The sequence below is a fragment of the Salvelinus alpinus genome, chromosome 2, assembly GCF_045679555.1.
Source record: "Salvelinus alpinus chromosome 2, SLU_Salpinus.1, whole genome shotgun sequence".
Classification (NCBI taxonomy): domain Eukaryota; kingdom Metazoa; phylum Chordata; class Actinopteri; order Salmoniformes; family Salmonidae; genus Salvelinus; species Salvelinus alpinus.
Window position 1 is genome coordinate 67,900,970 of NC_092087.1, and position 13,266 is coordinate 67,914,235.

The window sequence follows — 13,266 nt, forward strand, 5'->3', positions numbered from 1 at the left end:
TCATTTTGTGCATAGGGTATTTTTAATACAAATACTGTCATATGAATTCAGAATGGACTTTGTTAGAATGCAACACAAAATGTATCAATAGAAAACATGTGCTACTATAATGTGATTGGGAGATGTCATTCACTGTCCAAATCTCCTTTATGAAATACAACATTTAACCACAAGACTGTCAACCATATGGAAGGTTGAGACCCATTTCCATTTTTAGACATGTCAGTATTCTGTATATTCCTGTAAAAAAAGGGGCAGTATGTTCCATAGGTTAAAAGTATCTATGCCATGATGAAATATCATGGGACTATATAGTTTTCTACATAATTCATATTAGCAAATATTTCTACTACACCCGCCCTCAGATTATACAGACAAATACAAATCACATGGCTATAGGGACCGAGGGCTCGGCAATGCCACAGTTCAGAACTAGAGAATCATTTGCTCTACACATCTGGGAATCAACTAGACTGATCCCAGATCTGTTTGGGCGCTGCACAGCCAACTCCTATGTTCATCGTTGAAAGCACAAGCAGATCTGGGACCAGTGTAGGTATCTACAGTAGATAGGTATGATATAGCAGTTTAACCATGGACCTTTCGGTAGCGTACCAAATACAAGGTGGAACACAACGATGCAACTGACCAAGAGAAAAATGGGGAGAAGGTCAACAGCAGAGTTTAATTAGAAATAATCTGTAAATATGGTCTAAAACAGCTCAATGACTTCTATGGAGTACTGGCTGATGTCCTTCGACGGCTTCATTTTGTGGAGCTCTTGAAGACTGCCCTCGATCTTCCCCAGTTCAGAGAATAGTTTCACCTGGAATGGGTAGATGGGGATAGACGTTAAATGAACCCTTACAACAAAGAACCATACACAGTACGTGCGTCAGCGAGATGAAGTAGATGCAAAGTAAATAGCAGTAGTGTGTCAATTTACACAACAAATACGAGCGTTGAAGCGTATGGCTAAACTCCTCCGCTGGGTTGGTTCTGTAGCGGGCACGTTTTAGCAGAGTGGAGCGAACCAGTGCACATGCGCAGATACTCTGTGTGACTGTGTGAGAGCAAAGTCTTGCATCGTGCTCATCCTAATATCGCCGATGCTGCTCGTGACAGAAAACGGCTAGCAATTACAATTGCAACACCACTTGCTTTTCCAGTTTGAACCACTGAAGAGGTAAACATTCCTCCCTGGGTGCCTCAAATGGGTTTCATTATCACAGCAATAAAAACAAATTACACTAGTTATCATCAAGGGAACCATTATGACAAAAATGCTCAACTATCATTTGCGGTGAGGACCAGAGAGAAAGCACATACCTGGGACTTGACAAAGCTTTCAAGACTTGACAACAATCCTTTGGCATCAGGAGCCATGACCAAGACCATGAAATGAGCATCCAACAACAAGCACACCCAGTCAATGATCTAGAAAAGAAAAAGGAAATTCAGAATACACACGCATTAAGTTAATGCTATACAATATAATTACATGCATTCACCTTTTGTATAACTTTAATGCTTCCATGTACCAACCTGTGTCATTGTGGGCGATCTCAAACCTGCCGTTTGTGTGTAGACGTCTTGGGAATATTTCAAATAGACGAACTGGAGGTACTGAAGAAAGAGCTAGGAGAGGAAACAGAAGGATGCAACCATCAGTCTTTCAACGTATCCTCATAGCTAACTGCAGTTAATAAATAGAAAGTCAATAGAAGAAAAAAAACACCATGGTATATTGCAGGATTACAGTCAATTCCAATTCAGTTCAGGAAGTAAACAAATGTTATCGTTCTTCAAATGGGGAAGATTGGAATTTACTTCCTGAATCGACTTGAATGAAATGGAATTGATCCCAACTATGGCATATTGTCAAGGAGATGAGAGACAGGTAGCTACTCACAATAACCTGCTGAGTGTTGAGGTCCTTCAGGTGTGGGAGCAGGAGGTTGTCACTGTACGGCGCCTGCAGGACCTCATTACTATAGCAGCACAGTTAAGTTATAACACCTCCACACATGTTTAAGAGTAATGTCTACGGACTGGTGCTGTATATTAGCGCAAGGTAAACATTATGGTGCACTGCAGCCGACTGTTGACAATGAAATGTGTCAGTGTATCTATCCCTATTAATGAACAATTGAACGAATCAACCAATTCAACAAACCTATAGTGAGAGGATACAGTAACACAGCCTTGTGTTAGTATCATCAATAGTCAGATGGATTGAACCATCAAATACACGGTTTAATCAACAATGACATTATCAGATATTACTGAAGTCTTGCAATGGAATAGTGTTTAGGGTAATGGTTGTCCAGACTACACACAAGGATACAGCAGCACAGCCTTGTGTAGACCCACGGGGCAGACCTCCAGCTGCAGTGTGGGGTTCTTCTTATCCTGGTGCTGGGGAGGTTTGGGCTGGTGGTGGGGGTCACAGCTGTCCTCCTCAAACAGAGGGGGGCTGAAGCCGTTCTGTTGGCCCCCCCGGGCCCCCGCCGCCAGCAGGCCCTCCATGAAGGACACGCTGTCCGGCTCCAGACTGACCATCTCCACGTCGCCGTCTGGCACACTTGGAGGGAGAGCGACACACAGCCGTTACAACAACGATCCTGATTTCAGGCTATTTATATGAATTGTCAAACTATGTATTTGCAGTAACAACACTTGGAAGCATTGGAAATGGTTCAAACAAAACAAGTTCTAGAAATAAACAAACTTAAAAATAAACAATTTAAAAAGCAATACACAGCCACAAAGAGACCGCTTGGTTTACAATGTGGTGGAAAGAATATGCATTGTACACAATGAGTAGAAACTTCAACCATCAAAAGAGAGCACAACAATTAGGCCAACAAATACATAATCAAGCTCCAGCACTGGTAGGAAACACTATCCTGAACTTCACCAGAGTGAATCTTATTCACAACGTATAGGTCGTTACACAAGACGCCCCATACACCATCGAGTTAGACTGACCTGATGAAAGTTTTGAGGCAGGCACACGTGACCACCTCAGGGATGTCTGGGAAGAGCTGCAGGCAGAGCTGACACAGGAAGTAGTCCTTGTGCTCCAGGGCCAGCAGCAGGAGGTCGGGACACACGCTGCAGAAAGACATAGAACAGGTCAGAACCAAACCAAGGATTTCAACAACAGTCTGTGTGAAAATACTGTAAAAAGCTTCCTTTCCTAGTCTCCTTTCCTTCATTGCTACTGATAGGCGAAGAAATAGGATAGGTACCCACCCACCATGTCTTCACCTATGATGTCTGGCAGTGTTCGAGACCACAGAAAGCGAGACCGATTCAAGACCAAGACCGGAGAAAATAGAGTCAAAGTCAAGACCAAAACCGGATGGGGTGGGGGCGAGACTTAGTCAAGACCGAGACCGGGAGGGTGACAAGCGGTCCGAGACAGAGTCAAGATCGAGCCACGAAAAAGTCAAATTCAAGACCATGATTGTAATTTTGTCATAAGGCCACCATAATAATGAGTTCAACATATCCAGTAATTCAGTGTTCATATTCCAGAACACATGGATTCTTTAGACATTCAGAATAGTGAAAAAAAATGCAACCTGAGGGAAAATGGAGACACTACAAATTATTACTAAACCAAAGTCAGTGGAGAACAATGAGGGCCTTCTACAACTTCAGAGAATTTATTAAATAATTATAAATTACATTATTATTTTCAATTATGTTCTGATTGAATATCTACAGAATTTGTTGGAAAGGAAAGGTTAACACTGAAGAGAAAAAAAAGATGCAATCATGATTTTTTTGGGGTGGTCTCTTGGGAGATAAAACTAGCTAGCTAAGACAGCCATTGGCTAGGCCTTCTATCTAGCTTATGATGGCATCTGCCATTCAACTGTATTAGGGTAACATTTTGGAGTGACAGTTTAATCAACCAATCAATTTGACTTGTAATAGGTGGGACTGTTTCGACAAAAAAAACAATGGTAACTACTGCCTTCTCAAAGGCCAACAGGTCACTGCGCAATAGGGAGCAGTAGTTTCCCCATGGTCTAGCTAGCCATCTTTTGTTGCAGACTAGTTTGCAGAGGATGTTGTTGCAAATTTGTTAGCTTCTCCCTTTTCAAGAATAACGTTCAACAAGAAGTTAAGTTTCAAATGATCATCTGGTGAGTGGAAATGTTTTTTTTATTATTGCACCACGCTTGCTGTTAGCAATCTCTTTGAAAATAACGTGTGAAATATTGTTGCATTTAAACTTTAGGTCACTGGTTACTTTGTGTGCTAAACATAAAATGTTTTACGCAATGGGAAGTAATAGTTGTGTTTTTCCTATTCTCATGATTGGGACCTACTGGCTTATTATGTCCAAGTTTATAGACTGTTTATCCTTTAACATCATGCTGTCTTTCCATCGGCCCTATGCGGTGGTGGTAGTGGTGCCTGGTAAAGTGGGTATACTCACATTTTGCTAAAAAATAAATCCCAAGGGGCCTGCCCAGCGAAGGAAAGGTACCCTATGTGAAAAAGCCTGTTTTCTACATTTAGAAAAATGTGTTTTCCTATATATTTTTCAGATGAGCACTATAAAAATAAAATATATCTAAAAAATAAACCTTTATAATAGAAAAACACAAATGTGATGTTCTAGGATGTTCAGGAGACCATTTGAGGTCTGGGAGAAATACAAAAAAATAAATATATATATATATAGTGTAAGTCAGAAGTTCACATACACCTTAGCCAAATACATTTAAACTCAGTTTCACAATTCCCGACATTTAATCCTAGTAAACATTCCCTGTCTTAGGTCAGTTAGGATCACCACTTTATTTTAAGAATGTGAAATGTCAGAATAAAAGTAGAGAGAATGATTAATTTCAGCTTTTATTTCTTTCATCACATTCCCAGTGGGTCAGAAGTTCACATGCACTCAATTAGTATTTGGTAGCATTGCCACAACATGATGCTGCCACAACAGCATGTGCACAACAGCATGTGAAATTTATTGTCAATCAGTGTTGCTTCCTAAGTGGACAGTTTGATTTCACAGAAGTGTGATTGACTTGGAGTTACATTGTGTTGTTTAAGTGTTCCCTTTATTTTTTTGAGCAGTGTACATCCACAGGTACACCTCCAATTGACTCAAATTATGTCAATTAGCCTATAAGAAGCTTCTAAAGCCATGACATCATTTTCTGCAATTTTCCAAGCTGTTTGAAGGCACAGTCAACTTAGTGTATGTAAACTTCTGACCCACTGGAATTGTAATACAGATTATTTCACTTATAATTCACTGTCTGTAAACAATTGGTGGAAAGATTACTTGTGTCCTGCACAAAGTAGATGTCCTAGCCGACTTGCCAAAACTATAGTTTGTTAACAAGAAATTTGTGGAGTGGTGACTCCAACCTAAGTGTATGTAAACTTCCGACTTCAACTGTATTTATTTATATTTGTTGGGGGTACTGAGGAGTATATTTTTGTAAAAATAATGTATTATTTTTGTGCTCAATCTGATTGGGTGGGCCTGCGTCCACCCATGCCCACACCCCCGATGCAAACAGGGCATGACGACTGAACTGCGCATCACAAATAGCCTACTAACCAAGGCTTCAGACCAATACATGGTTTGCATCCCCAGTGTTGCCATTTACTGGTAGATGTCATACTTTGAAACATCCATCCTACCTACCCTACCGGCTATCGACGTCATTCTTCTGAGCTGCTCCATGCCAAAACCAGTCGAGAACTGTGTGCTCTAGCTGCCTGCAGATGATATTCTGCTGAAACTAGGCTATGGGTGAACATACTCATATATTTTGCGTGCTTTGTGATTGTGTAGGCTAATTTGTGCATGATTTCTCTATTGTACTACATAATTGATACGTCGTATATACATCCACTACACTACTTTGCATCAGTGGGGATTAAGGGAGTATTCGCAACACCTACTACACCACTGTCCCTTTTCCAAAAAGTACACTCTCCTACGTGTGCTGGTATTATTGTTGTTGTCCTTTCAGCATCATTAACCTGTCACACACTGAAGGCCTGTAGGTTCACCACTGTACTAACCTGTCACACACTGAAGGTCTATAGGTTCACCACTGTACTAACCTGTCACACACTGAAGGTCTATAGGTTCACCACTGTACTAACCTGTCACACACTGAAGGTCTATAGGTTCACCACTGTACTAACCTGTCACACACTGAATGTCTATAGGTTCACCACTGTACTAACCTGTCACACACTGAATGTCTATAGGTTCACCACTGTACTAACCTGTCACACACTGAAGGCCTGTAGGTTCACCACTGTACTAACCTGTCACACACTGAAGGTCTATAGGTTCACCACTGTACTAACCTGTCACACACTGAAGGCCTGTAGGTTCACCACTGTACTAACCTGTCACACACTGAATGTCTATAGGTTCACCACTGTGCTAACCTGTCACACACTGAAGGCCTGTAGGTTCACCACTGTACTAACCTGTCACACACTGAATGCCTGTAGGTTCACCACTGTACTAACCTGTCACACACTGAAGGTCTATAGGTTCACCACTGTGCTAACCTGTCACACACTACACACTGAAGGCCTGTAGGTTCACCACTGTACTAACCTGTCACACACTGAATGTCTATAGGTTCACCACTGTACTAACCTGTCACACACTGAAGGCCTGTAGGTTCACCACTGTACTAACCTGTCACACACTGAATGTCTATAGGTTCACCACTGTACTAACCTGTCACACACTGAAGGCCTGTAGGTTCACCACTGTGCTAACCTGTCACACACTACACACTGAAGGCCTGTAGGTTCACCACTGTACTAACCTGTCACACACTGAATGCCTGTAGGTTCACCACTGTACTAACCTGTCACACACTGAATGCCTGTAGGTTCACCACTGTACTAACCTGTCACACACTGAAGGTCTATAGGTTCACCACTGTGCTAACCTGTCACACACTACACACTGAAGGCCTGTAGGTTCACCACTGTACTAACCTGTCACACACTGAAGGTCTATAGGTTCACCACTGTACTAACCTGTCACACACTGAAGGCCTGTAGGTTCACCACTGTACTAACCTGTCACACACTGAATGTCTATAGGTTCACCACTGTGCTAACCTGTCACACACTGAAGGCCTGTAGGTTCACCACTGTACTAACCTGTCACACACTGAATGTCTATAGGTTCACCACTGTACTAACCTGTCACACACTGAATGTCTATAGGTTCACCACTGTGCTAACCTGTCACACACTGAAGGCCTGTAGGTTCACCACTGTACTAACCTGTCACACACTGAATGTCTATAGGTTCACCACTGTACTAACCTGTCACACACTGAAGGCCTGTAGGTTCACCACTGTGCTAACCTGTCACACACTACACACTGAAGGCCTGTAGGTTCACCACTGTACTAACCTGTCACACACTGAATGCCTGTAGGTTCACCACTGTACTAACCTGTCACACACTGAATGCCTGTAGGTTCACCACTGTACTAACCTGTCACACACTGAATGCCTGTAGGTTCACCACTGTACTAACCTGTCACACACTGAAGGTCTATAGGTTCACCACTGTGCTAACCTGTCACACACTACACACTGAAGGCCTGTAGGTTCACCACTGTACTAACCTGTCACACACTGAAGGTCTATAGGTTCACCACTGTACTAACCTGTCACACACTGAAGGCCTGTAGGTTCACCACTGTGCTAACCTGTCACACACTACACACTGAAGGCCTGTAGGTTCACCACTGTACTAACCTGTCACACACTGAAGGTCTATAGGTTCACCACTGTACTAACCTGTCACACACTGAATGCCTGTAGGTTCACCACTGTACTAACCTGTCACACACTGAAGGTCTGTAGGTTCACCACTGTACTAACCTGTCACACACTGAAGGCCTGTAGGTTCACCACTGTGCTAACCTGTCACACACTGAAGGTCTATAGGTTCACCACTGCGCAAACAGGTCTATAATAGATAACTTCAGGTATTACTGTTTCAAGAAAAGAGTGTATATATTTGGCCTGGCACCAACACTACTACGAACTGACAACCCTGTTCACATTCACTTTCCATGCATCCAACATAGCCCATTATTCTGATAACCCCCCTTTCCAAAGGACCAATACTCCCGTGCCGTAGGAGGTCAACCCAATGCCACCCTCACCTGTGGCAAAGGCACTGTGTTTGTACCAGCTGTGCCAAGGCCCCGGGAGCGTAGAAGGCTGTCTCGACCTGGCTTCGGGCCACCAGGTGGCAGGCCAGCCAGCCCACCGAGAGCTGCAGGTCCTGGGCATCGCCTCTGGAGACCAGGGCCTCCACCTCCCTCTGGACCTCCTCCACTGGACCAGTCTGGAGGGGTTGGAGATTGACCACAGTCAACACCTAACTTGACATTTCCTCGAGGACAATTATATTTGATATAAATATACTATGAAAGGGACTGGTCATTTGTGGTTCACTCACAATGTACAACATCAAAACCTGCTTGAGACTAAAACAGAAGAGCACAATGAGCAGTTGATCTAAAATACCTTGATTAGCTCCAGTACTTGGTCCACTGTGAGGGCAGGCGCTGATTGGCCCTTCCGTCTCAGCTTCTGTACAAGGGAGGACTAATCAGAACAGGTGAAATTAACATGACTCCATTCTGGTGGTAAAGTATTAGGGTCAACCAATTCAGGAAGTCAGGTTAACTTACACTCTTCCTGGTATCCACTATTTTGGTGGGCCCCTGTGGCTGATCCCCATGGAGTAGGGTGTTCCAAGAGGGCACAGCCACTGACGACGTGGACACTACAAAACCGCAAATGAAATAAAATCCCACTCACTAAACTGTTAGTTTATAATAACATTTCAAGGGCTGCAATTCAGATGAAATGTCAACAGTAATTTACAGATTTAGTACATTAGATAGGTGAGGGAAACATATGCAATGAAGTGTGATACAGGAGTGATATAGCTTCATACAAAAGGGCTTCATCCAAAATGGCTTCCCATTCCCTACTTTTGACCAGGGACACCAGGGCTTGTATTAAAAGCAGTGCACTATATAGGGAATAGGGTGCCATTTTAGATTCAACCAGGCACTGTTAAGGACGACTAACGGCACTCTGGTGACTGTTTTACTGAGTAAATGCCGCGTTACCTGCGATCCCGGCGCATCGTAGTTTCCCCAGGGCCGAGGCCAGGGAGGACTTCTGACACTCGTAGGGAATGACGGAGAGGGCCTTGCCATGAGGGACAAAAAGCTTTCCTAAATAACACCAGACCTGAGGGGAAATGAAGGAATGATCATTGATATAAATAGGAGTGAAGCGGGTCTTATTTAGTGCAAGATACAAGTATAGTCATGAGAGTTGTGAGGCAAAAATTCCAAATTCGGAGTATTCCTACCTGTCCATGGATTCTTCCCACCATCTCCCTGCCAGCCTGAAGAGTCTGGAAATTAGTATTCCAGATGCAGAGGAAATCTGAAATGTAAAAAAATTATTGAAAAAAGGATTGGATGGATGTCAGCAATAGGGTTAAAGCTCCCAAGCATACAAGGGGAAGATATCACCATGTTTACGCGCATCAAATCAGAACTTCGAAAAGTACGTATCTAAGGGTTGATGTTGGATTGGGTGAATGTGTGTGAGAATCATAATTCAATCCAATTCATGAACTACAATTCCAATTTCCCACATGAGGAAAATCGACATTTCAGTTTAGCTCCTGAATTGACATGGCATTGATCCCAACCCTGATATTTACCTTTGCCCGTCCTGGCGGAGGGATGGGGCATCCCCACCACAGCCACATGAGCTTCGTCCAGGGCCACCGCCGAGGCAGCTCCCAGCTCCCCCTCCCCAACGGGCAGCCTCAGGCGCAGGCTACGAGGCAGGGCCTGCACCCCTTCCAGCCCCACAGGCCCCCGCACCGCCACCACACTCTGGTACACACAGCCGTTTGGGTCTGGAGAAAAGAGAGAGTGAGATAGAAGACAGAGATGCAAGTCAGGTCAATCATAGCCTTATGACACCATCACATAATTGAGAGAGCAAGTTTCTCAGGAAAACCATACGTCTTTCACGAGGCTGGAGCTACGACGACCGACCACCGTTTTTCATTGTTTGTGAAGTGCTTCATTGATATCGAATGCACTACCATTTCAACAGTATTCTAGTTATCTGGGGGGGGGGGGGGGCACCATTAAAGCTGAAATATATAACTTTTTGGGCAACCTGACCAAATTCACATAGAAATGTGAGTTATAGATCTGTCACTCATTGAAAGCAAGTCTAAGAAGTGGTACATATGTTCTATGTGTGATATTTCTATGCTTTCTGTTCTTAAGTTTAGTTTTCGCGTCTTTTACTTTCGGCTTTGTACACCAGCTTCAAACAGCTGAAAATACAATATTTGTGGTTATTTAATAGACATTTCAAAGCATTTGACATGGTACATTGATTCTCTACACTATACATTGTTTTGTCACAAACTGAAAATAGGTTAACTATTAGGATTTTAACAACCAGGAAATGCCAGAACGTCATGTCACTACATTAACATCTCTAACATACTACTTTGGCAGGGAAGTGACGGCCGTACTCACACAGGTAGAGCAGGTTGATGTGTTTGTCCCGGAGAGAGGCAGAGACACTCAATGGGGGAGCTCCAGAGTCTTCTCCCTCCAGCCTATACTTCTGTAGGGTGTTGGGGTTGAACCTCTGCGCATACAGGAAGTGCTCCCCTTTCTGTGACGGACAACAGGGAAGCCATGTTAAGCACGACAGTGTGGCACCGAATTCATACTTGCACAAAATATAGCATGTTGCAAATGGCACCAGGTTTATGCCTGCTCATTGGCAGGTCATTGAGTACACGGCTATTCAGTGTACCGGTGTACCGCAAGGAAAGGATGTTCTTTCTACCTGCTCTGTCGTGAAGAGGACAAAGTGTTGTTTCTCAGCCACGATGTTGGTGCTCCATCTATGGGGTAACATGAGGACATTGTCAACTGTGTGCATCTCACACAATAAAATACTGCTTACCCAAACGAGCCAAGTACTGACAACATTATCATTGCCTCTGACTCACTGTAAATTAATATGGTTGCAAGTCTTTTTTAGACTACTTAAAAAAAAATATATAATATCCATGGCTCTGAAGGAGAATAAGCCAACCGGCCTCTATAGTGATGGGACTAAAGCCAACCAACCCGAAGGTTATGGATCGCTAATCCAGACTAGTGTCCATTGTCTGACCTTATGACCTCCTCCTCTGACAGGATGTCCTCTATGGGCTGCTGGGGGGAGGAGAGGAGGGAGTCCAGGAGTCTGACTGCCCCTCTCTGAAACAGCACCACAGGCTCTCCCCCAGGGGCAGAGTGGACCCTCCATACATCAGCAGATACCTAAAAGACATGCAGACACACAAGTAGTTTTAAGACCAATAACTGTGAGACATCGCAAAATGACTGCAAAGTCAGAGGAAAGCCTGAGATAAAGGAATTGTATGGCATAATTTGATTCGATTATGGTACAATGACTTCACTGGCACAGGTCATGTTAATTTGCAGAGTATGTCACCATAATTGACAAAGTGAAATTGTTTGTGTGTGAGAGGGAGCAAGAGAGAGCTCATACTCACAGTTGCTTTAAATGCTTTGTCTAAACTGAGGTCTTCATCTTTCCAAACTCTGATGACCTAGCGAGTAAACATTTATTGACCACGAACAACATGAAGACAGAAACGTTATTTTAAGAATCAAGTCCAACGGTCAAATCCAGATGTTTTAAATGCGTTTAGTTTCCATGTTTGTGGGACGTGTCCACAAGTGTTACCTTGTTGTCGGAGACCACTACATACTCCTTGGTCTGAAAGTTGAACACTGCAGGACAAGTCAACAGCTGTCCCTGTTTCACCGTCCACCTACCCAGAGGCTTCTGGTCTGAAACCTGTCAACACAGCACCTCATACGTAAACACTAGTCATTTTTCAACACAAACACAACCTTTGTCATATTATTACGGTAAGTTAAGTTCATATTCAAATACAAGACGAGTGTGACTACCTTTATGACAGTGGCACCAACGTCAACTAACCAAACAAACCCACGCCAAACAGTTATCTAGTAGTACTGTTCTCATTGAAACAGTACGTGTGATAACGTCCACCTACGTGCACGTCGATTGATTCAAGTAAACCGTCTGAATACGAAGATGTGTCGCTAGATAGTTGTTAAACACCATTGCAATACTGGTAAGAGAGTGAGCAATTTTTATATGTAGCTAGCTATATTTTGAAACGCGTCGAATCCCCCACTGCAATGTCAATGGACACGAGTGTGCCATCATCCCATCAGCTGAGCTGGTTCAACATTTCAGCCACTTGTATTGGTCAACATTACCTTGTATAAAGTGACAGATCTCGTGGAATCGGTGACGACGGCATGGTCACTGTCTCCATCCAGTTCAATTCCCTGAATTGCCGAATCTGAAGCACTTGGAGTTTGTACAAGTCCGCACAACGTGAATCCCTCATTCAGCGTGGCCATGCTGGTTGAAGAAAATAGGAAGTGCAAACCTCGTGAGACTTACTCACGGCTACCATAGAGTATTCAGTGTAAGGTTTATGGATGGAAAAACTTCAGTGAGATCAGACAGCGCCCCCTGTGACTAGTTTATGGTATTTCATATTGAGTTGTGGTAATATTGTGTGATGCCTGTAGCGGTCTATGCCCCTGTGGTTATATTCAATACACTATTTATACAAAGTATGTGGACACCCCTTCAAATGAGTGGATTCAGCTATTTCAGCCACATGTATAAAATCGAGCACACAGCCATGCAATCTCCATAGACAAACTTTGGCAGTAGAATGGCCTTACTGAAGAGCTCAGTGACTTTCAACGTGGCACCGTCATAGGATGCCACCTTTCCAACGAGTCAGTTCGTAAAATAATTGCCCTGCTAGAGCTGCCCCGGTCAACTGTAAGTGCTATTATTGTGAAGAGGAAATATCTAGGAGCAACAATGGCTCAGCCGCGAAATGGTAAGCCACACAAACTCACAGAACGGGACTGGCGAGTGCTAAAAATGATCATCCTTAGTTGCAACACTCACTAACTGAGTTCCAAATTGCCTCTGGAAGCAACGTCAGCACAATATCTGTTTAGTGGAGCTTCATGAATTGGGTTTCCATGGCCGAGCAGATCACCATGCACAATGCCAAGTGTCGGCTGG

At 43.5% G+C, this 13,266-nt stretch overlaps 1 protein-coding gene across 2 annotated transcripts; it reads right to left on the minus strand.

Annotated features, from left to right (window-relative positions):
- On the minus strand, positions 1–12,628 carry LOC139567516 (nucleolar protein 11-like). Of its 2 annotated transcripts, none has more exons than XM_071388842.1 (18): positions 12,432–12,628; positions 11,866–11,979; positions 11,672–11,728; positions 11,287–11,435; positions 10,954–11,011; positions 10,635–10,776; positions 9,794–9,994; positions 9,434–9,510; positions 9,186–9,309; positions 8,739–8,833; positions 8,572–8,637; positions 8,205–8,389; positions 2,992–3,117; positions 2,348–2,584; positions 1,913–1,991; positions 1,546–1,638; positions 1,330–1,437; positions 1–826 (listed from the first exon to the last, which is right to left on the minus strand). In XM_071388842.1, exons 1-18 carry the CDS (start codon positions 12,576–12,578, stop codon positions 713–715), a joined length of 2,172 nt encoding a protein of 723 aa, XP_071244943.1. In that variant the 5' UTR covers positions 12,579–12,628; the 3' UTR covers positions 1–712. The 2 variants fall into 2 exon arrangements, with proteins under 2 accessions (XP_071244943.1, XP_071244942.1); XM_071388841.1 differs by having other exon boundaries at positions 8,572–8,652.
- Between the last annotated feature and the right edge of the window lie 638 nt (positions 12,629–13,266).